This window comes from Convolutriloba macropyga, chromosome 10, assembly GCF_964194025.1.
Source record: "Convolutriloba macropyga chromosome 10, txConMacr16.3, whole genome shotgun sequence".
Classification (NCBI taxonomy): Eukaryota; Metazoa; Xenacoelomorpha; order Acoela; family Convolutidae; genus Convolutriloba; species Convolutriloba macropyga.
The window spans coordinates 42,516,673-42,543,003 of NC_134477.1; the positions used below are offsets into that span (position 1 = coordinate 42,516,673).

Consider the following 26,331-nt stretch of genomic DNA (forward strand, 5'->3'; position numbering starts at 1 on the left):
GGGAGAAGTGAGAGCAAATTGACCAAGTTTGTCCAAACTTTGTGTTTTTAATTTCTGAATCTTTCAGGAAATTTTTACTGGCGTCACAGCTACCGATAACTGATCTCAGGACTCAAGCGCCCTGCGTGATATCCACTTTTGTGCCTGCAAACTCAGTTGAAGCTTGGCGCTTGCCCCCTCGCTTAATTATCAACTGACACTAAGCAGGATTGACAAGATATCCATACTTGAGACCAAGCTGAGTTTGCTTGTCAAAGAGTGGCCTGATATCTTTCAATTTATCGACGAGGCTACTATCATCAGCATACCATTTTTGCGTCAAGAAATTATTGTGACGTCTTGATATTAGATGTAGGATTGCGATTCCATACATTGCCATCGCAAGGGGATCATCTTGTGTTGTACCTTCCTGAGACAGAATGGTCGACTTACCGATGTAGAGATGAGACGGATGGCTATATGAATTCTGTAAAGCAACATGCAATGATGGGCATAAGGCTTTTACGTTCTCTAATGCTGCTTGCCTATTGAGCACATTAAATGCGTTTCTGGCATCAATTAGTAAATTTGCTTTGTTTTCGGGATCATGAAAATTGTGACGAAGCGAATGTATGGCATGTTTTATGCTGCACTTCTGGCCCAGGCACAGCTGCTTGTTTCCTCCGAGGGATGTTAGATCTTGCCTGATGCAGTCGACGATTATGCGTCCGTTGATACGACGCATTACTTCACCAATACCAATAGGTCTCACACCTGGACATTTATCCAGAGCCACTAGTCGACAGCCATTGTATGCAATCAAATCATCTGGTGGTATTTTGGACGTGGCCAACCTCTTAGCAAACTTGGCAACAAGCTTGCATAGGTTCCTGGAGGTCTGCGCAAAAGCAGAAAGAATTCTACGCCAGTCATCAGCTTCAAGACTTGAAGACCCGGCAGTGCCATGAGACTTCATTACATGCTTTCGGACAAGCCTAGCACTGATTTTGTCGAAAACAACGGGCTGGTAGGGAAGCGCGCTTGGATGTTGGCTCTGATTGTAGTTGGGCTCCAAGGGTTGCCCTTCAGGATGTTTGTTGCGCAAAATCTCGAGGACCGGTATACCGTCTATGAGATTGGTAGGTACGAGCACGCCGCCTTTATGCTCATCCGAAAGAACGCGAAAAGCATTACTGATCTTACCACAAGACATGAAATCGTTGAACATCTTGAGGTCAGAGTGTTGCTTTTTGTTCCTTAAATTAATTCTCATTTGAATTGGCTTCGCTTCACATAACAGTTCTGAGAAGTTGCAGCTGTGCCATGCACGCATTCTACGCTTGATGGCCTTATTGATTGATCCATTGTCCGTGTTGTTTGTTCGACTGAGTGTTAAGTGCAGAAGTATCATACAGAAGGTCAGAGATATATCGGATCTATCCGTGTTTACGGCAATCGGGGAGAGGACACTGTGAAGGACTTCGGCGAATTGTTCCCCTGTCTTGTTGCTACTGAACGTTAAGAACGAGGGCTTCCATGTGACGAACTCGCAGTAAATTTTGCGCACTGTTACTGCGTGATGAGGCTGGAAGTTATCCCAAAAATTATCCGATTGTGCGGCGACGGAACTTTCGGGGGCGTGCGATGTTGCAGGATTTATGAGTGCAGTGTCGGGACCGGGAACGGTGAAATCATTGCGTGGTGCCTGCGTTTCGATTGCTGTTTCGGTGGCTGCTGTGACCTCAGAGTAGCTTTTGCAGCTGAGGTTTTTGGTTCACTCTTTCGCGGCGGCTAGGCCATTACATTTCACGTGAAAATTTTTATAACACGTATGATACCAGAAGCCTCCCCTACGTAGGGGACCCTTGCAGAGTGGACAATGGGTTTGATCAGCCATCAGGCTACGGGCTAGGAGTCGGGAAGGCTCTACTGAGGGAGACTAGATACGTTAATTACAGGAGAGTGATAGCAGAAACGATATTTAAAGTATTGAATGATGTTAAACAGAATAATAGTGAAAACATGACTTCCATGAAAGGAGAATTGCACGGTGTCTGTACAGAAAAGGTTAGGTTCAAGAACATTCCTAAATGAGTGTGAAACAATAAACAACTTTAAGGCACAAGAATCAATATAATTATACAAAGCGTAGTTGAGGGCACTGATTTTTATATTTATGAGGCGATTACAGCTGGTGGGTATAACTTTGGGAACAATCAAATTATTTGGGCTAATTTTAACCATAATGAGCTGAATGAGGAATTTCCAATGCTCTATGCAATTTTCAATACTACGACGGTAATCATTGAAGCCAGCAATTACTACAACAGTGTTCAATTTCTGATTTGGGTATTGATTGATAACATCACAGAGATCTAGAAGTTTAGCACCTTTGATAGGAGTGTACACAACCTTGCAATTGAACCTCGTCTATATATTTGGTACGAAAAGTACCCAAAACCAAGTCCGAGCAGCTGGCGGGAAGAGGGTTGGCATCAAAACGTCCCATTCACGGAGCCTGCTAACATTCAAAACACAAAAAATTGCTCTAAAAATGAAATCAGTTAGAATGGTACAACCTGATGTGATGTAGGAAGATGGTTGTCATCAAAACATCCCATTCACGGAGCCTGCTATCATTCAAAAACACAAGAAATTGTTCTAAAAATGAAATTAGTTGGAATGATACGACCTGATGTGATGAGTCGGGGTGGGAGATTGGTTCACTCGCCTACGGCTGGAGTAGCCAGGTTTGGAAAGGTGTAGGTTTGATTCAGCCCAGCGCGCATACGTATTTGAAAATACAGTGGAGGTAAATTTGTTCGGGATTTCTATTTAATAAGTTTATCACAACAATTAGGCTAATCATATCTCTTTCGAATGTGGTGGACCATCTCTCTTTCGAATATGGTGGTCTTATAGTTTAGCACATTGAATAGTGAATTTTTTCTGTGCATTCATTTTTCCAAAAAAGAATATAAATATTAAAGAACAAACGAAAAGAACGAATGAAAACTGAAATCTGAGAAGAAGCGGATTTTCATGTTCCGCTGTGATCTTGCCGGGACAAGGCTCACCTCTGCGTATAATGTACGCCCCCAAGACGCACTTTTTGTTTTCCGGCGCCCTGTAGTTGAAGCCTCAATTGTAACGATTGCGAAATTGGAGCCAAAAATGAAGAAAAAATCTCAGTTTTGCTCTCGTAAGGAGCTCCATCCCAAGCATTAGAGGCTGTAGGACACTTAGCCGGCGCGAAATTGTTGATGCTTAAATGGGAGGTGTTAAAGAAGGGAGGCTGTTAGTTTGAATCTTCTACTGTCGTCATTCCCAGCGAGCTCCCTGGGTATGCAGCAGCTCGTCTCATCTCATCATGAAAAAATATTTTAAAATTCATCAACCAGCGGAAACCTACGACAGCTAATGCCCTGAAAACCAAAAATCTACTGACGAATTTGCTCTATCGCTGCAAAAATGACAAACATCTCCACGAAATAACGCTTTCCAGGGACGGTATGTTCCCTGATATTCAGCAGTACTTCAAATGTATCGCCAAGTAAGATTGAATTCTTTCGGCACAAACGGAAAACAAAGACACCGAGAAGGCTGATCTGTTGAACGAGTGTCTTCAATCTGTAATAAAAATTACGAGTACCTCGTAGAAAACTCTCCCCAGATGTAAGCTAAAAGAAACAATATCCACTTCACAGTCAGTGAAATTGAAAAAGCCATTTCGACACTCGACGCCAATAAAGCTAAAATGCCAGCCAAGATCGGAAACCTGATCGTATTTTATGAAAGTGGAAGGCTAGCAAAATCGTGTCAATTTTCAAGGATGGGAACAAACAAGACCTGTCCAATAACAATCAGCTAGAGAAACTGATATTTGACAAATTAATCCAAACACAACATGAGCACCAGCTCAACAGGGTTTCCGGCGCAAACGGTCAACAACGGACCTGATTGATTACCTGCTTGAACTCGTCAGTTACTTGGACTCGCCGAATTTTCCGTGCATCAGTATTTTCGACGTAGATTTCAGAAAGGTTCACATGAACTTCTTCTTGGAAGAACCCTTAAGGGCTTGCATTGTTTGAGGCTACTTCTTAGGCCGAAAACAAACAGCAGGAAAAATGTAACCGTTTCAAATGAGTTAGACGTCTTCAGCGGCATTCGCCAGGATTCCATTCAGGGGTTCCCTTTTCCCTTGTCTTCATTATTGACTTACCGCACGTATCTTTAGGCTACCCAGATCATTAGAAAATCATTGGCACAGACCCCGTTAAATGTAACAATGATGTCAGGCAGTGGTGGGAATATAACCTCATATCAAAGAATCTTGAGAAAAGTAAAATTTGCTGCATTAAAAAGTACCGCGGAAGTTGTAATGCCAAACAATTGCGTCGAGACAATGAAGGTAATGAAAGACATAGGTCTTCTTGTAACCGAGCCTTTATCTTGGACTGAGTATGCCAAAAAACTAAAGAACCTCTGGATTCTCATCAAGCACTTAACGTTTTTTTCAAGAACTTAACGTTTTTTCCTTGTTTGCAAAATACGAAAACAGAAAATGGAAATTTAGGGGCAAAGCCATGTAACTACTATTGCAGTCAAAAAACCGAAGAGCGTGAATAACCAGAAACTTTGTTTGCAGACAAGTGCCACTGAACAAATGCGACTCTGATTACTGATCCTGAGGTGGCCATCTCGCCTACCTACTAAATGATTAGTTCAATTATGACATTCTCATCGACCCTCATCACATTGAAATGGCCGCGTCTTCGCAATTTGTTCTTCAAAAGTTGATCCAATGAAATGCAAGCCCTTGAATAGCAATACCTAATTCTTTTGTCATTTTGTTTCTAATTTTTTTCGTTAGTTGTTCGTTTTCTAGAGCTGTCTGTCTAATAAGTTATTTGTCTTTATTTATTTACGATGCTTTTACGTTTGACTGCTGTCAGTTGTGTTATTTACGATTACCCTATAAGGGGAGGGTGTTCTTCTTTTAATCACCATAATAAAGAACACTTTGTTTTCTAGATGCTATATAAATATTCATGATGGGCTGAGTACAATCTCTAGAGTCGTCAATAATATCTTGATGGCTTACAATTAATTTTGAGTAGGAAATATAAACATTAATTACTGATTGTGTATACTCTCCAACTCACTTACTGTTCCTAAATTTTACTTTCAGCGCGAAACTGTTTAGACCTAGATAATATTTTGGGGAAAGTATGAATTGAATTTTTTTTCTTAAAATAGTATTGTCGAGTGACACTGGGGATAATTTTTCTGGCTGTGAAAACTTATATGTGTTCTCTTAACGTTGTAAGTAGACGTTTTTTTTCTAATCCAATTCCTGTTAATATGCTTTTTTCTCGTTCCTAATTTTTAGCCTGACATGTTGCTAGCCGATAGTGTAATAAGAACCTAATTGGAAGGACCTGGTTTTTCACTTTGAACTGTGCCGATAATTATTTTTTAGCAAAATGGAAACTGGCCTTCACTGCCCAGCTTAGTTGTTTTTCTAATATTAAAACTAAATTTTTGTTGAAAACAAAACTGCTGAAAACTGTATATGACTTAGTACTAGCACGTTTAGATTTTATGCCTAGATGCAATGTTGAATGCTTCCTAATGGTGTATATTGCTTTAATACGCTTCTTTTTATTTAAGTTGCTCAACATGTAATTCATACCTAAATTTGTTGTCAAATTTTACACCAAGATTTTTTTTGGTTTTTCTGAATAACTCGATCATAAATAATGAGTTGTTTCTGCACACGATAATGGTCGAAAACCATGAAATCTGCCTGTAGCCAATCATTTTGATAATGCACTTTTTAAAGTATATTTACGCTTTCATCAGTTGCGGTTACTGTTTATTAAAACTGTGTCATCGTCATATTAGAAAATTGTACAGTGTGTTTGTGTGCACATATCATTTACACACTGGTTGAAAAAGCGGACCAAGGACGGTCACCTGTAGAAATCGTTTTTCAGATTTTAGCCAGTCACTTTGCACATTGTTCAACGCCACTCTTTGTAACCTGAGATTTATCTTGCTATTAAATATTCGTAACTGTTTTTTTGCCAATTCTGAGAGAAATGAGTTTTGTGAATAAGATATTAGGATCTATTGAATCAAACACTTTGATGAATCTAGAAAAGCAGCAGCATTAAAAACTTGCAAATGTGACCTAACTGTTTGGTCAAATAAAGAAGGGCATCAGTAGTTGAAAGTCTTTGTCTGAAACCAAGTTGTCTATTACATAGTAATCACGCTTTGAGTACAAAATCGATAATTTTGTCTTCGAAAAGTTTTAATGTCGGTTTTAGTGAAATAAGAGTGAGTTTCTTTAGAAACTCGTTAAATAGAAAAATTTAATAGAAAATTTGATTCGGGAGTAAATCTGGGTTTTTTAAATGACAGCAGATAGCGCTAGCAGTTCTTTTGTAAATTATGAAAAATGTGTTTTACTGGAAAAGATTTTAAGAATAATTGTGGAAAAAAAAACGAATCCAGTGCTTGAAAGCTAATACTAATAGAATAAAAAACTTGTGGCTTGGGTTCAGTAACAATGGTGCTGTAATAAGAAAGCCAATTGCATGCCTGAGCTCAGCCAAAAAGAGAAATACCCTATTTTCAAAACCCAACATAATCAAAATTACAAATCAGTCAATATATCTCACTGACTCACAAAATTCAAGTAAGGCGCAGTTTTGTTTTTAATTATAGGGACTCTATCTGTTTAGTTGTCTATAGCTGCTCGCCTTACTGAAATGCGTAGCTTGATACCAATAACATGAGTTATGCAATGTCTGACTGTTGTGGTGCGGATAACGCTCTTTTTTAGGCAACTTGTGCCAATTGGTATTAGTGATGATTGCACCAATTGCTTTAATCTACACAGCTGCCTGATGTTTGCAACAGGCTGAGCACAGATATATTCCTGAAAAGCTGCAAGCCCACTTTCTACCCAGGTAAAAGTTCATGGAAGATCTTGTTATAGTACTTTATTTTTGGATTCAGTAAGCGAACGGCTTCAATTGCTTGGTTGATTTCAGTACGTTGTCTGTTTTTTCGATTACTTCCATGATTTTATATTGAAATCATCAAAAGTTCGATTTTTTTTGTTGAAATCAGCTTTTCTAAAGTGGGGAATCTCACATATAATAAGAGCATAAGACCTAAATCTCTCCCGGTAGAGGTTAATGAGCTCGAAAAACTTGTGCATTATTTGTGCGGCACAATATCCGATTTAGAAATACTGTTTGTGCAATCTTGTCAAAAAATTATCTTTTTTTCCGGGGCTCGTCTTTTTGTAACTTTTGATTTTCCTTTGTATTAGAGCCTCTAGGAATGCACACAATTTCATCATAGGAATGGTTTTGTCCGCAGACAGCTTTGCAATAACACTGATGTCTATTACAATTTTGTCTTGCCTTCTTTAAGAAATATTTGGAATTAATTCTCTAACCTTTTCCTAGCACAAACCCTGTCCATATGTTGAAGTAGCTGTTTCACTCGGTGATTATTTGGATCCACTCAGGCTAAGAGAGGGCTATTTATCAAGCCGTAATTTAATTGTCGTAATTGTTTCTTCGATCAATTTCTTTTTCGTTAAAATTTTTATAATTTTCGGTATAAATTTTATATGAGACCTTTTTTTGTTTGTTTTTCATTCTTCCAGACTAAGGAGAGGATAGTTCTCATAGTTGGGATTAATGGTCACTAGGCTATTGAGGGGTATTATGGGAAAGATATTGTTGGTGGGGGGGGGGGGGCATTTTCTTAATTCAAAGTCACAATCTATGATTTTTTTAATATGATGTTTTTGTCGTTTCTTTTGTTTTTTTTCTGTTTCTGATTTGCTTAAATGAAAACTGGAGTATAACCGTACACAGCTTCTGGACTGCCCTTTTGGCAGGGCCTTTATTTAACTGACACATCCAACAATTGTTGATATTCTGTTTCAGATAATGTATGAGTTTTACGGTGCTATATATGAACCTGTAATATGTTATCTCGAGACGCTGAATGCTTTCATTGTTTTGAAACGAAGAAGTCTTGATATTGTATCAGTGTCGAGCGGAGAAGTCATCGGTAGAATTAACCCTGAACTTGGCCAAAATGCAACAGTTAGAGAGAAGTTCGGGTATTTCAGGCCAAGTCCCAATGAAACGAGTTTATCTGCTTTATATCGAGAAGGGGAACACTCCTGGGCTGTTTCGTGGGATTTAACCTCCGCATCTTTGAAATACAAAGCAAAGCTGTGTCTTAAAACAACGGGGAAATTCTTAAACTGTGAAATTGACGAAACATCGCATACTATTTACATACTGCAAGGGTCGAAAGCTGAACTTAATTTCTATAATTCAAAATTTGAAGGCGATAGTTCAACTAATTTAGCCATGAAGACTTTAGAAGTTCCTTGTAGTTTTTGCTTAGAAAAAAAGGTGATATGCAAACGTATATACAAAGATATTTTCTTTTTGGCGAGCAGACGACATGTTTTAGTCGCAAATTTTAGAAAAAATCTTGTGTCTACAAAGTCGTTTCACAGCAAGGATCACTTTGAAACTATCGCCGTAAGTGATAACGGAAAGGTAGCTGCAATCGGGTGTCAAACGGGGCGAATATACGTCATAAAGCAAATTTTAAGCGGCGCGGAAGCTTGGATTATTTCAGTCTGCCATTGGCATAGTGATTCAGTTAAAGCATTGAGTTTCAACAAGGAGGAAACAATCCTCCTGAGTGGTGGAAATGAGAAAGTTCTGGTAACTTGGCCTTTGGATGATTTACAGCGAAAAAATTTCATTCCGCGGTTGCCATCAAGCATTTCACATATACACACTAAATCTGGAAGCGACCGCATCCTTTGCGTCCTCGAAGACAACTCATTCGTTGTGGTATCATATAGTGGCAAAATTCGGAGCCATTTCCAGCTGTTTGTGAAGGATCCTTGCGTGACTGGAGGAATAAATAACTCGCCCTCGAACGTGAAGTCGTTTGGGAACTCCCTGATTGCAAACTCGCATCCTGGAATGCTTCAATTTGTTAGCGTACCCACCGGAAAAGTCACTATGGAGTTGGATGTAAGTGGTTTTAATTACGTTTCATCCAAGGAAAAGCTTATAGAGTGGAAAATTTCTACTTTCGATATCAATGCAAATGGTTTTCTCTGCACTCTTGAGCAATGTAGTGCAAAAGAAGTCAACACGACTGTTTTAAAATTCTGGAAATTCGAATCCGAAAAGTTTACCCAAATGCAATCAGTAACAGGTGTTAAACTTACTTCAATTGACCCTCAAATTATCAGCAGGCCTAAGTACAATGATTTTATTGTGTTATCAGATAGCTTTTCGATTTGGCGCCTCGGCGAGGAAAACTTTGAAACCATGTTGCTACTTTCAAAACATGACCCACTGCCGCGTCATCTTACTTTTTCACTCGATGGGTCTGTAATGATCGCATGCTTTCATAACTTGTTACAACTCTGGACGGGATCCCATAACTTGGAAACACGGAATTATCTTCCAACAACTAAAAAGTGTTCATCCGCTGTTTTTGGAAAAAACGCTTTAATTGCAACTTACTTCTTGGTCACTTTTAAAGACAGTTTTGAAATCAGAGATGTCGCTAGAAAAGAACTGCGCTTTGAATGTGGAGAATCATTGGAAAATGTTTTTGCTGTGGAAACGTACCCTGCTTTTGTTGGCTTCTGCTCATCGAAATGTTCAGTAATTGTTATTTCCGGTCACTTGTCAGACGTTTTTGACGGATACCAGTTCGTAAGTCAATTGTTTGAATCTAAGACAAAAATTACGAATGGTGTTCCTTTTATGCTATCTGATCATTCTATTGATATAAAGAATGATTCTGTGTCAAAAGAGGAGATAAAGAATCATAAGTGGCTGAAAGACCACTGCCTGATATACATTACGAAAGATTCGCGCTTTTACGCTCTCAGCTCGCCCTTGTTAAAAGAGCCATTTTCGTTGTTACAAATGTCAGACTTTTTGGATCTGGCCAAGTTAAATGAAGGTACAATGAAAAAGGATAGGTATCTTGGATCTAGTATATCTGACAAACTTGGTCAAGCTTCTCTGAACAAGTTTATTTCGCACGAGTTGAAAAGTTTCTCGTCGCATCTGCTGCCGAAAATTGACTCGATGTTGGAGCAAATTTTGGCGCACACGACTGTTACAGCTGGTGACGAAATTGGCCTGAAGAAAGATTTGGAATCTGACCAAGATTCTGGCTTTGCTGTTGAAGAATCAGATAATGAAAAGGATGATGTAAGTTCTAAAACTGCTGTCAGTAGCTCAGAAAGGACAACTGAAACTAGTGATAGTATTGATAGTTTGTGCAAAATGGAGTTGTTAACTACCGTTGTTATTCCCGATTGTTATGATGTGTAAGATCGAGCGATTCATAAATTTAATAGTGACCAAACACTTTCCTTTCAGAACTTATTAATAGGTAATTCCTATATCAGATGATTTTTTAGCAGGACGTGAATCGGCAACACTTCGAGTTTTTATTCCCTTATTTATTTCCTTATACTACTACTTTTTATTCCCTTATACTACTACTACTACTACTACTACTACTACTACTACTACTACTACTTATTTTTGTGTTGGCATAATTTTTGTTCAGTATATCAGTATCAGTACATAAAGTTTGCGTGGAGTGTCATTTGCTTTTCTGTATATAAACGTTTAATTTCAATTACGTTTTTCGAAAGTGGAATAAATGGCCAGTAGCAGCTCATTTTTAGTATCTGAACTGTCTCTAAAACGTCACGTTATTTTTTAGTCTCAATTACTTTTCTCGAAAGTGAAACAAGGCGACTCGGTAATGTGCGATCGCACATAAGGTTCCGACCCCGCTCATCCGCAATTTCGGCATGATTGTCTACCAAATGAGGAACATAAAAAAACCCAGAAATTCAAGTAGTTTTTTAAAAATTGGTGTTTGAACGAAAAGATGGCCTCCAAAGCAAATAACTCAGTGGTGGAGTAAAAATGGTGCATTAGATTGATGAGATGTGCAAATAATAAGAAAGCGAGTCAAGACGAGCAGCAAATTCAAACAACAACAACAAAATTTAATTACATCAAAAAATTCATGTCTGTATTAAAAACAAAATTTAATAACAAAGTCAAATGGCGTAAGATGAAACTGATATAAAAACAAAATAACTTGTAATTCGACAGAAAAGATATGGGAGTAGTCAATAAAAAGGCTTGGTAACAATTATACAATAAAGAACAAAAACAGTAAGGTTAAAAATTCCGCTCATTAAACAATTAATTTCAAAGTAATTAAGACCATTAGAAATCAACGAAAATATCCCCAAGGTGAACCCAAGGTAACAAATAGACAACAAACAAAAAATCAATTAAAACTTGGCAGAAAACGCTTTCGAAACAGTAAAGCCATACTATGGGCATCAAAATATGTTCGATTGCACTTTCTGCGAGCACCGATAATGTATTATGTGACCCAGCGTTAATGAAGCTAGGTAACAAGTAGACAAAATTGGAAAAAAAATGCAAAATTAAGTAACACTTAAAGACATGAAAGCCATTACTTACAAAATGAAATAAAAAGATAGGTTCGTTTGTTCTTCCAAAGGAAGCCTTTAAGACCTGCAATTATCCAGAATATGTCTTACGCCTAGAAAAAGAACGTCAAATATCACAAAATCAAAAATTAATTTACTTTGTGAAAAACCCGTGTCGAAGCCAGTAAAATCATAACGAATTCTTTAAAGCCATTAGATTTGGTGACAACAATCCCGTTTAACACCGTCGCTTTACAACAACAATGTCATATTTGATCTGTAATTAACGAGACTAGGTAACAAACAGACAATAAAAGAAACAAAACTGCGAAGTGTTTTATTTTGGAAAATAATTGTTTTCAAAGTCATGAAAGTCGTCAGCTATCTACTAATATCAGAATATATGCTCATCTGTTCTTCCATGAAAAGCCAATGAAACCGGGTTAATGTACAGGAAATTTCAAACGACTAAAAAGACAAAGTAAAAACGACAGCTAGAGACAAAATTAAAAAATTCAACTAAATTCTTCGAGAAAGTGGCGTCGAAGCCATTAAAACCATAATCTATATCATTAAGAGTTTTAACATCATTACTTATGGCTTATTTTGAACGCCAAAAATGTGATATATGAACTGTCAATAACGTGATTATGTGACAAAACTAGAAAACGTGAAAAATGGGCAAAAACTGAAAAAAATGTGAAATCTAGTAGTATCAAAGCCAGAAAACCATAACTTAAGGCGTAAAACCACAATAAAGATTGAATTTGATTTCAATAGAAAGAAGAAGCATTCTCTCAGTACTGACAGTAAGCTACAAGTTGACCAAATTAGGAGAAAAATAGGCAAAGTTCAATAAGTCGTTATTTACTTGAAAATCAAATACTTTTAAAGGTCAAAAGGACCAATAGCTTTCAAGTAATCAACTAGATACGATAATGGGGAGCTAATTTGGAAGCCAATTGGACCTATCATGAGTGACCGTTGGTTTGAAATGTTCCATTATTTAATTAATGTAGAAAAGATCGAATTTTTTTAATAAAAAAGATCGACTGATTACAATCCGAATTATTTTTGGATTATACCAGTTCATGATTCGTCCAAAACTAGCCCTGCTAATGCTGTTTGTTGATATGGAACACTCAATTATTCGAATGTTATAAATATTGATTATTTGTTAGTTAAAAAAAAATAAAAAATAGATGCTGCATTTTTGACAATCACCGAATAAATTTAGCAAAAGCGGCAAAGCTTTAATTAAAGATCACTCTCAACTGAATTTGAAGTAGAAAAGGCCCCTTTTGAGTCTAAAAGAATGTGTCTGTTGTGTTTAGGTCTGTACTTCCTTTAAATTTAATCAAACTGGACTAAAAAAGAACTTATTTCGTGCTGTTTTTGATGAAAGTCTTAATTTTGAAATATTTAGCCAGATCTTTTGACAAAAAATTAATAGAAATAGCTTACAATATTTTTTTGTCTTCACAAAAACAATCAACAACAGTTTCTAAAAAAATAACATTTTTTAGCAAAATTGGCGAAGTTTTATTAAAAAATTGTGAATAATTGTCGGAAAATGTGAATAAAAGCTCACCGGAATTCCCTCTAATTTCTCAAAATTTAAACCTCGATAACTCCCTGTAAAGGAAATTTAAAAAAATCTTTTTAGTTCCATATTCTACGCGGGACAAGCTTTCTAATGATACCAGTATCAACTCTCTACGATGAATATCGATCGGCCAAAATTGACTGAAAAAAAAACAAAACCCGTTTTAGTATATAGTTCCTTCCCCCTCAAGAGGGGTCGGAACAATAAATGCCCAGTAACAGCTGATTTTTTGTCTCTGAACCGTCTAAAACTGCACGCCAATTTTAGTTTCATTTAAGTTACTGGAAAGTGGAATAAATGCCCAGTAACAGCTCATTTTTAGTCTCTGAAGTGTTTCTAAAACTTCAGGCAATTTTTAATTTCAATTCCGTTTCTTGATAGTGTAATAAACGGCCACTAACAGCTCATCTTTAATCTCTGAAGAGTCTCTAAAACTTCACGCAATTTTAATTTCACTTAGGTTTCTCGATTGTGGAATAAATACCCAGTAAAAGCTCATTTTTCGTCTCTGAAGCGTCTCTAAAAGAACACGTTCTTTTTCTTGTTTCAATTACGTTTCTCGATAGTGTAATAAACGCCCAATAAGAGCTCATTTTTAATCTCAGAAGTGTCACTAAAACTTCGCGCAATTTTGAATATCGATTAAGTTTCTTGATAGTGTAATAAACGGCCAGTAACATCTCATTTGTAGTCTCTGAAGCGTCTAAAACTACACGCCATTTTTAATTTTCTTCACGTTTCTCGATAGTGTAATAAATGGCCAAAAACAGCTCATTTTTAGTCTCTGAACTGTCTCTAAAACGTCACGTTATTTTTTAGTCTCATTTACTATTCTCGAAAGTGAAATAAATGTCCAGTAACAGCTCATTTTTCGTCTCTGAACCGTCTAAAACTTCACGCCAATTTTGATTTCATTTACGTTTCTCGATAGTGGAATAAATGTCAAGTAACAGCTCATTTTTAGTCTCTGAAGTGTCTCTAAAACTTCACTCAATTTTTAGTTTCAATTACGTTTCTCGATAGTAGAAATGCCAAGTAGCAGCTCTTTTTTAGTCTCTGAAGCGTCTCTAAAACGTCAGGTTATTATTTATTTTCAATTAAGTTTCTCGAAAGTGAATTAAATGCCCAGTAACAGCTTATTTTTGGTCTCCGAAGCGTCTTCAAAACGTCACGTTATTATAAAGTCTCAATTACGTTTCTCGAAAGTGAAATAAATGCCCAGTAACAGCTCATTTTTCGTCTCTGAACCGTCTAAAACTTCACGCCAATTTTAATTTCAATTACCGTTCTTTATAGTGTAATAAATGGTCAGTAACAGCTCATTTTTAGTCTCTGAAGCGTCTTCAAAACGTCACGTCATTATATAGTCTCAATTACATTTCTCGAAAGTAAAATAAATGCCCAGTAACAGCTTATTTTTCGTCTCTGAACCGTCTAAAACTTCACGCCAATTTTAATTTCAATTATCGTTCTTTATAGTGTAATAAATGGCCAGTAACAGCTCATTTTTAGTCTCTGAAGCGTCTTCAAAACGTCACGTTATTATATAGTGTCAATTAAGTTTCTCGAAAGTGAAATAATTGCCCAGTAACAGCTCATTTTTAGTCTCCGAAATGTCTCTAAAACTTCAGGCAATTTAAAATGTCAATTAAGTTTCTGGATAGTGGAATATATGCCCAGTAACAGCTCACTTTCGTCTCTGAAGCGTCTCCAAAAACATCATTATTTTAACTTCAATTGGATGGAATGAATGCCCTGTTGAATGAATGCCCTGTAACATCTGTTTTTAGTCTCTGAAGCGTCTCTAAATCTTTGCGCAAGTTTTAATTTTAATTACTTTCTTGATAGTGTAATAAACGGCCAAAAACGGCCCTTTTTTAGTCTCTGAAGTGTCTAAAACGGCACGCCAATTTTAGTTTCATTTAAGTTACTCGAAAGTGGAATAAATGCCCAGTAACAGCTCATTTTTAGTCTCTGAAGTGTTTCTAAAACTTCAGGCAATTTTTAATTTCAATTCCGTTTCTTGATAGTGTAATAAACGGCCAGTAACAGCTCATCTTTAATCTCTGAAGAGTCTCTAAAACTTCACGCAATTTTTAATTTCACTTAGGTTTCTCGATTGTGGAATAAATACCCAGTAAAAGCTCATTTTTCGTCTCTGAAGCGTCTCTAAAAGAACACGTTCTTTTTCTTGTTTCAATTACGTTTCTCGATAGTGTAATAAACGCCCAATAAGAGCTCATTTTTAATCTCAGAAGTGTCACTAAAACTTCGCGCAATTTTAAATTTCGATTAAGTTTCTTGATAGTGTAATAAACGGCCAGTAAATATCTCATTTGTAGTCTCTGAAGCGTCTAAAACTACACGCCATTTTTAATTTTCTTCACGTTTCTCGATAGTGTAATAAATGGCCAAAAACAGCTCATTTTTAGTCTCTGAACTGTCTCTAAAACGTCACGTTATTTTTTAGTCTCATTTACTATTCTCGAAAGTGAAATAAATGTCCAGTAACAGCTCATTTTTCGTCTCTGAACCGTCTAAAACTTCACGCCAATTTTGATTTCATTTACGTTTCTCGATAGTGGAATAAATGTCAAGTAACAGCTCATTTTTAGTCTCTGAAGTGTCTCTAAAACTTCACTCAATTTTTAGTTTCAATTACGTTTCTCGACAGTAGAAATGCCAAGTAGCAGCTCTTTTTTAGTCTCTGAAGCGTCTCTAAAACGTCAGGTTATTATTTATTTTCAATTAAGTTTCTCGAAAGTGAATTAAATGCCCAGTAACAGCTTATTTTTGGTCTCTGAACCGTCTAAAACTTCACGCCAATTTTAATTTCAATTATCGTTCTTTATAGTGTAATAAATGGCCAGTAACAGCTCATTTTTAGTCTCTGAAGCGTCTTCAAAACGTCACGTTATTATATAGTGTCAATTAAGTTTCTCGAAAGTGAAATAATTGCCCAGTAACAGCTCATTTTTAGTCTCCGAAATGTCTCTAAAACTTCAGGCAATTTAAAATGTCAATTAAGTTTCTGGATAGTGGAATATATGCCCAGTAACAGCTCACTTTCGTCTCTGAAGCGTCTCCAAAAACATCATTATTTTAACTTCAATTGGATGGAATGAATGCCCTGTTGAATGAATGCCCTGTAACATCTGTTTTTAGTCTCTGAAGCGTCTCTAAATCTTTGCGCAAGTTTTAATTTTAATTACTTTCTTGATAGTGTAATAAACGGCCAAAAACGGCCCTTTTTTAGTCTCTGAAGTGTCTAAAACGGCACGCCAATTTTAGTTTCATTTAAGTTACTCGAAAGTGGAATAAATGCCCAGTAACAGCTCATTTTTAGTCTCTGAAGTGTTTCTAAAACTTCAGGCAATTTTTAATTTCAATTCCGTTTCTTGATAGTGTAATAAACGGCCAGTAACAGCTCATCTTTAATCTCTGAAGAGTCTCTAAAACTTCACGCAATTTTTAATTTCACTTAGGTTTCTCGATTGTGGAATAAATACCCAGTAAAAGCTCATTTTTCGTCTCTGAAGCGTCTCTAAAAGAACACGTTCTTTTTCTTGTTTCAATTACGCTTCTCGATAGTGTAATAAACGCCCAATAAGAGCTCATTTTTAATCTCAGAAGTGTCACTAAAACTTCGCGCAATTTTAAATTTCGATTAAGTTTCTTGATAGTGTAATAAACGGCCAGTAACATCTCATTTGTAGTCTCTGAAGCGTCTAAAACTACACGCCATTTTTAATTTTCTTCACGTTTCTCGATAGTGTAATAAATGGCCAAAAACAGCTCATTTTTAGTCTCTGAACTGTCTCTAAAACGTCACGTTATTTTTTAGTCTCATTTACTATTCTCGAAAGTGAAATAAATGTCCAGTAACAGCTCATTTTTCGTCTCTGAACCGTCTAAAACTTCACGCCAATTTTGATTTCATTTACGTTTCTCGATAGTGGAATAAATGTCAAGTAACAGCTCATTTTTAGTCTCTGAAGTGTCTCTAAAACTTCACTCAATTTTTAGTTTCAATTACGTTTCTCGACAGTAGAAATGCCAAGTAGCAGCTCTTTTTTAGTCTCTGAAGCGTCTCTAAAACGTCAGGTTATTATTTATTTTCAATTAAGTTTCTCGAAAGTGAATTAAATGCCCAGTAACAGCTTATTTTTGGTCTCCGAAGCGTCTTCAAAACGTCACGTTATTATAAAGTCTCAATTACGTTTCTCGAAAGTGAAATAAATGCCCAGTAACAGCTCATTTTTCGTCTCTGAACCGTCTAAAACTTCACGCCAATTTTAATTTCAATTACCGTTCTTTATAGTGTAATAAATGGCCAGTAACAGCTCATTTTTAGTCTCTGAAGCGTCTTCAAAACGTCACGTCATTATATAGTCTCAATTACATTTCTCGAAAGTAAAATAAATGCCCAGTAACAGCTTATTTTTCGTCTCTGAACCGTCTAAAACTTCACGCCAATTTTAATTTCAATTATCGTTCTTTATAGTGTAATAAATGGCCAGTAACAGCTCATTTTTAGTCTCTGAAGCGTCTTCAAAACGTCACGTTATTATATAGTGTCAATTAAGTTTCTCGAAAGTGAAATAATTGCCCAGTAACAGCTCATTTTTAGTCTCCGAAATGTCTCTAAAACTTCAGGCAATTTAAAATGTCAATTAAGTTTCTGGATAGTGGAATATATGCCCAGTAACAGCTCACTTTCGTCTCTGAAGCGTCTCCAAAAACATCATTATTTTAACTTCAATTGGATGGAATGAATGCCCTGTTGAATGAATGCCCTGTAACATCTGTTTTTAGTCTCTGAAGCGTCTCTAAATCTTTGCGCAAGTTTTAATTTTAATTACTTTCTTGATAGTGTAATAAACGGCCAAAAACGGCCCTTTTTTAGTCTCTGAAGTGTCTAAAACGGCACGCCAATTTTAGTTTCATTTAAGTTACTCGAAAGTGGAATAAATGCCCAGTAACAGCTCAATTTTAATCTCAGAAGTGTCACTGAAACTTCACTCAATTTTTAATTTCACTTACGTTTTTCGATTGTGGAATAAATACCCAGTAAAAGCTCATTTATCGTCTCTGAAGCGTCTCTAAAAGATCACGTTCTCTTTGTTTCAATTACGTTTCTCGATAGTGTAATGAACGCCCAATAAGAGCTCATTTTTAATCTCAGAAGTGTCACTAAAACTTCGCGCAATTTTAAATTTCGATTACGTTTCTTGATAGTGTAATAAACGGCCAGTAACATCTCATTTGTAGTCTCTGAAGCGTCTAAAACTACATGACATTTTTAATTTTCTTCACGTTTCTCGATAGTGTAATAAATGCCCAGTAACAGCTCATTTTTCTTCTCTGAACCGTCTAAAACTTCACGCCAATTTTAATTTCAATTACGTTTCTCGATAGTTGAATAAATGTCAAGTAACAGCTCATTTTTAGTCTCTGAAGTGTCTCTAAAACTTCACGCAATTTTTAATTTCAATTCCTTTGCTTGATAGTGTAATAAACGGCCACTAACAGCTCATCTTTAGTCTCTGAATTGTCTCTAAAACTTCACGCATTTTTTAGTTTCAATTACGTTTCTTGATAGTAGAATTGCCAAGTAGCAGCTCTTTTTTAGTCTCTGAACCGTCTAAAACTGCACGCCAATTTTAGTTTCATTTAAGTTACTCGAAAGTGGAATAAATGCCCAGTAACAGCTCATTTTTAGTCTCTGAAGTGTTTCTAAAACTTCAGGCAATTTTTAATTTCAATTCCGTTTCTTGATAGTGTAATAAACGGCCAGTAACAGCTCATCTTTAATCTCTGAAGAGTCTCTAAAACTTCACGCAATTTTTAATTTCACTTAGGTTTCTCGATTGTGGAATAAATACCCAGTAAAAGCTCATTTTTCGTCTCTGAAGCGTCTCTAAAAGAACACGTTCTTTTTCTTGTTTCAATTACGTTTCTCGATAGTGTAATAAACGCCCAATAAGAGCTCATTTTTAATCTCAGAAGTGTCACTAAAACTTCGCGCAATTTTAAATTTCGATTAAGTTTCTTGATAGTGTAATAAACGGCCAGTAACATCTCATTTGTAGTCTCTGAAGCTTCTAAAACTACACGCCATTTTTAATTTTCTTCACGTTTCTCGATAGTGTAATAAATGGCCAAAAACAGCTCATTTTTAGTCTCTGAACTGTCTCTAAAACGTCACGTTATTTTTTAGTCTCATTTACTATTCTCGAAAGTGAAATAAATGTCCAGTAACAGCTCATTTTTCGTCTCTGAACCGTCTAAAACTTCACGCCAATTTTGATTTCATTTACGTTTCTCGATAGTGGAATAAATGTCAAGTAACAGCTCATTTTTAGTCTCTGAAGTGTCTCTAAAACTTCACTCAATTTTTAGTTTCAATTACGTTTCTCGATAGTAGAAATGCCAAGTAGCAGCTCTTTTTTAGTCTCTGAAGCGTCTCTAAAACGTCAGGTTATTATTTATTTTCAATTAAGTTTCTCGAAAGTGAATTAAATGCCCAGTAACAGCTTATTTTTGGTCTCCGAAGCGTCTTCAAAACGTCACGTTATTATAAAGTCTCAATTACGTTTCTCGAAAGTGAAATAAATGCCCAGTAACAGCTCATTTTTCGTCTCTGAACCGTCTAAAACTTCACGCCAATTTTAATTTCAATTACCGTTCTTTATAGTGTAATAAATGGCCAGTAACAGCTCATTTTTAGTCTCTGAAGCGTCTTCAAAACGTCACGTCATTATATAGTCTCAATTACATTTCTCGAAAGTGAAATAAATGCCCAGTAACAGCTTATTTTTCGTCTCTGAACCGTCTAAAACTTCACGCCAATTTTAATTTCAATTATCGTTCTTTATAGTGTAATAAATGGCCAGTAACAGCTCATTTTTAGTCTCTGAAGCGTCTTCAAAACGTCACGTTATTATATAGTGTCAATTAAGTTTCTCGAAAGTGAAATAATTGCCCAGTAACAGCTCATTTTTAGTCTCCGAAATGTCTCTAAAACTTCAGGCAATTTAAAATGTCAATTAAGTTTCTGGATAGTGGAATATATGCCCAGTAACAGCTCACTTTCGTCTCTGAAGCGTCTCCAAAAACATCATTATTTTAACTTCAATTGGATGGAATGAATGCCCTGTTGAATGAATGCCCTGTAACATCTGTTTTTAGTCTCTGAAGCGTCTCTAAATCTTTGCGCAAGTTTTAATTTTAATTACTTTCTTGATAGTGTAATAAACGGCCAAAAACAGCCCATTTTTAGTCTCTGAAGTGTCTAAAACGGCACGCCAATTTTAGTTTCATTTAAGTTACTCGAAAGTGGAATAAATGCCCAGTAACAGCTCAATTTTAATCTCAGAAGTGTCACTGAAACTTCACTCAATTTTTAATTTCACTTACGTTTTTCGATTGTGGAATAAATACCCAGTAAAAGCTCATTTATCGTCTCTGAAGCGTCTCTAAAAGATCACGTTCTCTTTGTTTCAATTACGTTTCTCGATAGTGTAATGAACGCGCAATAAGAGCTCATTTTTAATCTCAGAAGTGTCACTAAAACTTCGCGCAATTTTAAATTTCGATTACGTTTCTTGATAGTGTAATAAACGGCCAGTAACATCTCATTTGTAGTCTCTGAAGCGTCTAAAACTACATGCCATTTTTAATTTTCTTCACGTTTCTCGATAGTGTAATAAATGCCCAGTAACAGCTCATTTTTCTTCTCTGAACCGTCTAAAACTTCACGCCAATTTTAATTTCATTTACGTTTCTCGATAGTTGAATAAATGTCAAGTAACAGCTCATTTTTAGGCTCTGGAGTGTCTCTAAAGCTTCACGCAATTTTTAATTTCAATTCCTTTGCTTGATAGTGTAATAAACGGCCACTAACAGCTCATCTTTAGTCTCTGAATTGTCTCTAAAACTTCACGCAATTTTTAGTTTCAAATACGTTTCTTGATAGTAGAAATGCCAAGTAGCAGCTCTTTTTTAGTCTCTGAAGCGTCTCTAAAACGTCAGGTTATTATTTATTGTCAATTAAGTTTCTCGAAAGTGAATTAAATGCCCAGTAACAGCTCATTTTTGGTCTCCGAAGTGTCTCTAAAACTTCACGCCAATTTTAATTTCATTTACCTTTCTTTATAGTGTAATAAATGGCCAGTAAGAGCTCATTTTTAGTCTCTGAAGCGTCTTCAAAACGTCACGTTATTATATAGTCTCACTTACGTTTCTCGAAAGTGAAATAAATGCCCAGTAACAGCTCATTAATCGTCTCTGAACCGTCTAAAACTTCACGCCAATTTTAATTTCAATCACCTTTTTTTTATAGTGTAATAAATGGCCAGTAATTTTTATGGCCTGCTCATTTTGAGTCTGTGAAGCGTCTTCAAAACGTCACGTTATTATATAGTGTCAATTAAGTTTCTCGAAAGTGAAATAATTGCCCAGTAACTGCTCATTTTTAGTCTCCGAAGTGTCTCTAAAACTTCAGGCAATTAAAAATGTCAATTAAGTTTCTGGATAGTGGAATAAATGCCCAGTAACAGCTCACTTTCGTCTCTGAAGCGTCTCAAAAAACATCACATTATTTTAACTTCAATTACGTTTCTCGAAAATGGAATGAATGCCCTGTTGAATGAATGCCCTGTAACATCCGTTTTTTGTCTCTGAAGCGTCTCTAAAACTTGACGCAATTTTTAATTTTAATTACTTTCTTGATAGTATAATAAACGGCCAGTAACGGCTCATTTTTAGTCTCTGAAGTGTCTCTAAAACTTCACGCAATTTTTAATTTCAATTCCTTTGCTTGATAGTGTAATAAACGGCCACTAACAGCTCATCTTTAGTCTCTGAATTGTCTCTAAAACTTCACGCAATTTTTAGTTTCAATTACGTTTCTTGATAGTAGAAATGCCAAGTAGCAGCTCTTTTTTAGTCTCTGAAGCGTCTTCAAAACGTCACGTCATTATATAGTCTCAATTACATTTCTCGAAAGTGAAATAAATGCCCAGTAACAGCTTATTTTTCGTCTCTGAACCGTCTAAAACTTCACGCCAATTTTAATTTCAATTATCGTTCTTTATAGTGTAATAAATGGCCAGTAACAGCTCATTTTTAGTCTCTGAAGCGTCTTCAAAACGTCACGTTATTATATAGTGTCAATTAAGTTTCTCGAAAGTGAAATAATTGCCCAGTAACAGCTCATTTTTAGTCTCCGAAATGTCTCTAAAACTTCAGGCAATTTAAAATGTCAATTAAGTTTCTGGATAGTGGAATATATGCCCAGTAACAGCTCACTTTCGTCTCTGAAGCGTCTCCAAAAACATCATTATTTTAACTTCAATTGGATGGAATGAATGCCCTGTTGAATGAATGCCCTGTAACATCTGTTTTTAGTCTCTGAAGCGTCTCTAAATCTTTGCGCAAGTTTTAATTTTAATTACTTTCTTGATAGTGTAATAAACGGCCAAAAACAGCCCATTTTTAGTCTCTGAAGTGTCTAAAACGGCACGCCAATTTTAGTTTCATTTAAGTTACTCGAAAGTGGAATAAATGCCCAGTAACAGCTCAATTTTAATCTCAGAAGTGTCACTGAAACTTCACTCAATTTTTAATTTCACTTACGTTTTTCGATTGTGGAATAAATACCCAGTAAAAGCTCATTTATCGTCTCTGAAGCGTCTCTAAAAGATCACGTTCTCTTTGTTTCAATTACGTTTCTCGATAGTGTAATGAACGCCCAATAAGAGCTCATTTTTAATCTCAGAAGTGTCACTAAAACTTCGCGCAATTTTAAATTTCGATTACGTTTCTTGATAGTGTAATAAACGGCCAGTAACATCTCATTTGTAGTCTCTGAAGCGTCTAAAACTACATGCCATTTTTAATTTTCTTCACGTTTCTCGATAGTGTAATAAATGCCCAGTAACAGCTCATTTTTCTTCTCTGAACCGTCTAAAACTTCACGCCAATTTTAATTTCATTTACGTTTCTCGATAGTTGAATAAATGTCAAGTAACAGCTCATTTTTAGGCTCTGGAGTGTCTCTAAAACTTCACGCAATTTTTAATTTCAATTCCTTTGCTTGATAGTGTAATAAACGGCCACTAACAGCTCATCTTTAGTCTCTGAATTGTCTCTAAAACTTCACGCAATTTTTAGTTTCAAATACGTTTCTTGATAGTAGAAATGCCAAGTAGCAGCTCTTTTTTAGTCTCTGAAGCGTCTCTAAAACGTCAGGTTATTATTTATTGTCAATTAAGTTTCTCGAAAGTGAATTAAATGCCCAGTAACAGCTCATTTTTGGTCTCCGAAGTGTCTCTAAAACTTCACGCCAATTTTAATTTCAATTTACCTTTCTTTATAGTGTAATAAATGGCCAGTAAGAGCTCATTTTTAGTCTCTGAAGCGTCTTCAAAACGTCACGTTATTATATAGTCTCACTTACGTTTCTCGAAAGTGAAATAAATGCCCAGTAACAGCTCATTAATCGTCTCTGAACCGTCTAAAACTTCACGCCAATTTTAATTTCAATTACCTTTTTTTATAGTGTAATAAATGGCCAGTAATTTTTATGGCCTGCTCATTTTGAGTCTGTGAAGCGTCTTCAAAACGTCACGTTATTATATAGTGTCAATTAAGTTTCTCGAAAGTGAAATAATTGCCCAGTAACTGCTCATTTTTAGTCTCCGAAGTGTCTCTAAAACTTCAGGCAATTAAAAATGTCAATTAAGTTTCTGGATAGTGGAATAAATGCCCAGTAACAGCTCACTTTCGTCTCTGAAGCGTCTCCAAAAACATCACATTATTTTAACTTCAATTACGTTTCTCGAAAATGGAATGAATGCCCTGTTGAATGAATGCCCTGTAACATCCGTTTTTTGTCTCTGAAGCGTCTCTAAAACTTGACGCAATTTTTAATTTTAATTACTTTCTTGATAGTATAATAAACGGCCAGTAACGGCTCATTTTTAGTCTCTGAAGTGTCTCTAAAACTTCACGCAATTTTTAATTTCAATTCCTTTGCTTGATAGTGTAATAAACGGCCACTAACAGCTCATCTTTAGTCTCTGAATTGTCTCTAAAACTTCACGCAATTTTTAGTTTCAATTACGTTTCTTGATAGTAGAAATGCCAAGTAGCAGCTCTTTTTTAGTCTCTGAAGCGTCTCTAAAACGTCAGGTTATTATTTATTGTCAATTAAGTTTCTCGAAAGTGAATTAAATGCCCAGTAACAGCTCATTTTTGGTCTCCGAAGTGTCTCTAAAACTTCACGCCAATTTTAATTTCAATTTACCTTTCTTTATAGTGTAATAAATGGCCAGTAAGAGCTCATTTTTAGTCTCTGAAGCGTCTTCAAAACGTCACGTTATTATATAGTCTCACTTACGTTTCTCGAAAGTGAAATAAATGCCCAGTAACAGCTCATTAATCGTCTCTGAACCGTCTAAAACTTCACGCCAATTTTAATTTCAATTACCTTTTTTTATAGTGTAATAAATGGCCAGTAATTTTTATGGCCTGCTCATTTTGAGTCTCTGAAGCGTCTTCAAAACGTCACGTTATTATATAGTGTCAATTAAGTTTCTCGAAAGTGAAATAATTGCCCAGTAACTGCTCATTTTTAGTCTCCGAAGTGTCTCTAAAACTTCAGGCAATTAAAAATGTCAATTAAGTTTCTGGATAGTGGAATAAATGCCCAGTAACAGCTCACTTTCGTCTCTGAAGCGCCTCCAAAAACATCACATTATTTTAACTTCAATTACGTTTCTCGAAAATGGAATGAATGCCCTGTTGAATGAATGCCCTGTAACATCCGTTTTTTGTCTCTGAAGCGTCTCTAAAACTTTACGCAATTTTTAATTTTAATTACTTTCTTGATAGTGTAATAAACGGCCAGTAACGGCTCATTTTTAGTCTCTGAAGTGTCTAAAACTGCACGCCAATTTTAGTTTCATTTAAGTTACTCGAAAGTGGAATAAATGCCCAGTAACAGCTCATTTATAGTCTCTGAAGTGTTTCTAAAACTTCAGGCAATTTTTAATTTAATTCTGTTTCTTGATAGTGTAATAAACACCCAATAACGGCTCATTTTTAATCTCAGAAGTGTCACTGAAACTTCACTCAATTTTTAATTTCATTTACGTTTCTCCATTGTGGAATTAATACCCAGTAAAAGCTCGTTTTTCGTCTCTGAAGCGTCTCTAAAAGATCACGTTCTTTTTCTTGTTTCAATTACGCTTCTCGATAGTGTACTAAACGCCCAATAAGAGCTCATTTTTAATCTCAGAAGTGTCACTAAAACTTCGCGCAATTTTAAATGTCGATTACGTTTCTTGATAGTGTAATAAACGGCCAGTAATATCTCATTTGTAGTCTCTGAAGCGTCTAAAACTACACGCCATTTTTAATTTTCTTCACGTTTCTCGATAGTGTAATAAATGGCCAAAAACAGCTCATTTTTAGTCTCTGAACTGTCTCTAAAACGTCACGTTATTTTTTAGTCTCAATTACGTTTCTCGAAAATGAAATAAATGCCCAGTAACAGCTCATTTTTCGTCTCTGAACCGTCTAAAACTTCACGCCAATTTTAATTTCATTTACGTTTCTCGATAGTGGAATAAATGTCAAGTAACAGCTCAATTTTAGTCTCTGAAGTGTCTCTAAAATCTCACGCAATTTTTAATTTCAATTCTTTTTCCTGATAGTGTAATAAACGGTCACTAACAGCTCATTTTTAATCTCAGATGTGTCACTGAAACTTCACTCAATTTTTAATTTCACTTGCGTTTCTCGATTGTGGAATAAATACCCAGTAAAAGCTCATTTTTCGTCTCTGAAGCGTCTAAAACTACACGCCATTTTTAATTTTCTTCACGGTTCTCGATAGTGTAATAAATGGCCAAAAACAGCTCATTTTTAGTCTCTGAACTGTCTCTAAAACGTCACGTTATTTTTTAGTCTCAATTACTATTCTCGAAAGTGAAATAAATGCCCAGTAACAGCTCATTTTTCGTCTCTGAACCGTCTAAAACTTCACGCCAGTTTTAATTTCAATTCCTTTTCTTGATAGTGTAATAAACGGCCCCTAACAGCTCATCTTTAGTCTCTGAAGTGTCTCTAAAACTTCACGCAATTTTTAGTTTCAATTACGTTT

The 26,331-nt window shown here is 35.9% G+C and overlaps 1 protein-coding gene across 1 annotated transcript; it reads left to right on the plus strand.

Annotated features, from left to right (window-relative positions):
• The first annotated feature begins 7,937 nt into the window (after positions 1 to 7,937).
• LOC142348140 (uncharacterized) lies at positions 7,938 to 10,716 on the plus strand. The gene has a single exon (XM_075399345.1). It carries the CDS (start codon positions 7,962 to 7,964, stop codon positions 10,401 to 10,403), a length of 2,442 nt encoding a protein of 813 aa, XP_075255460.1. The 5' UTR covers positions 7,938 to 7,961; the 3' UTR covers positions 10,404 to 10,716.
• Positions 10,717 to 26,331: the final 15,615 nt, after the last annotated feature.

Coding starts and splice junctions, on each gene's coding strand:
- LOC142348140 (XM_075399345.1), top strand. CDS start 7,962: ATGTATGAGTTTTACGGTGCTATATATGAACCTGTAATATGTTATCTC.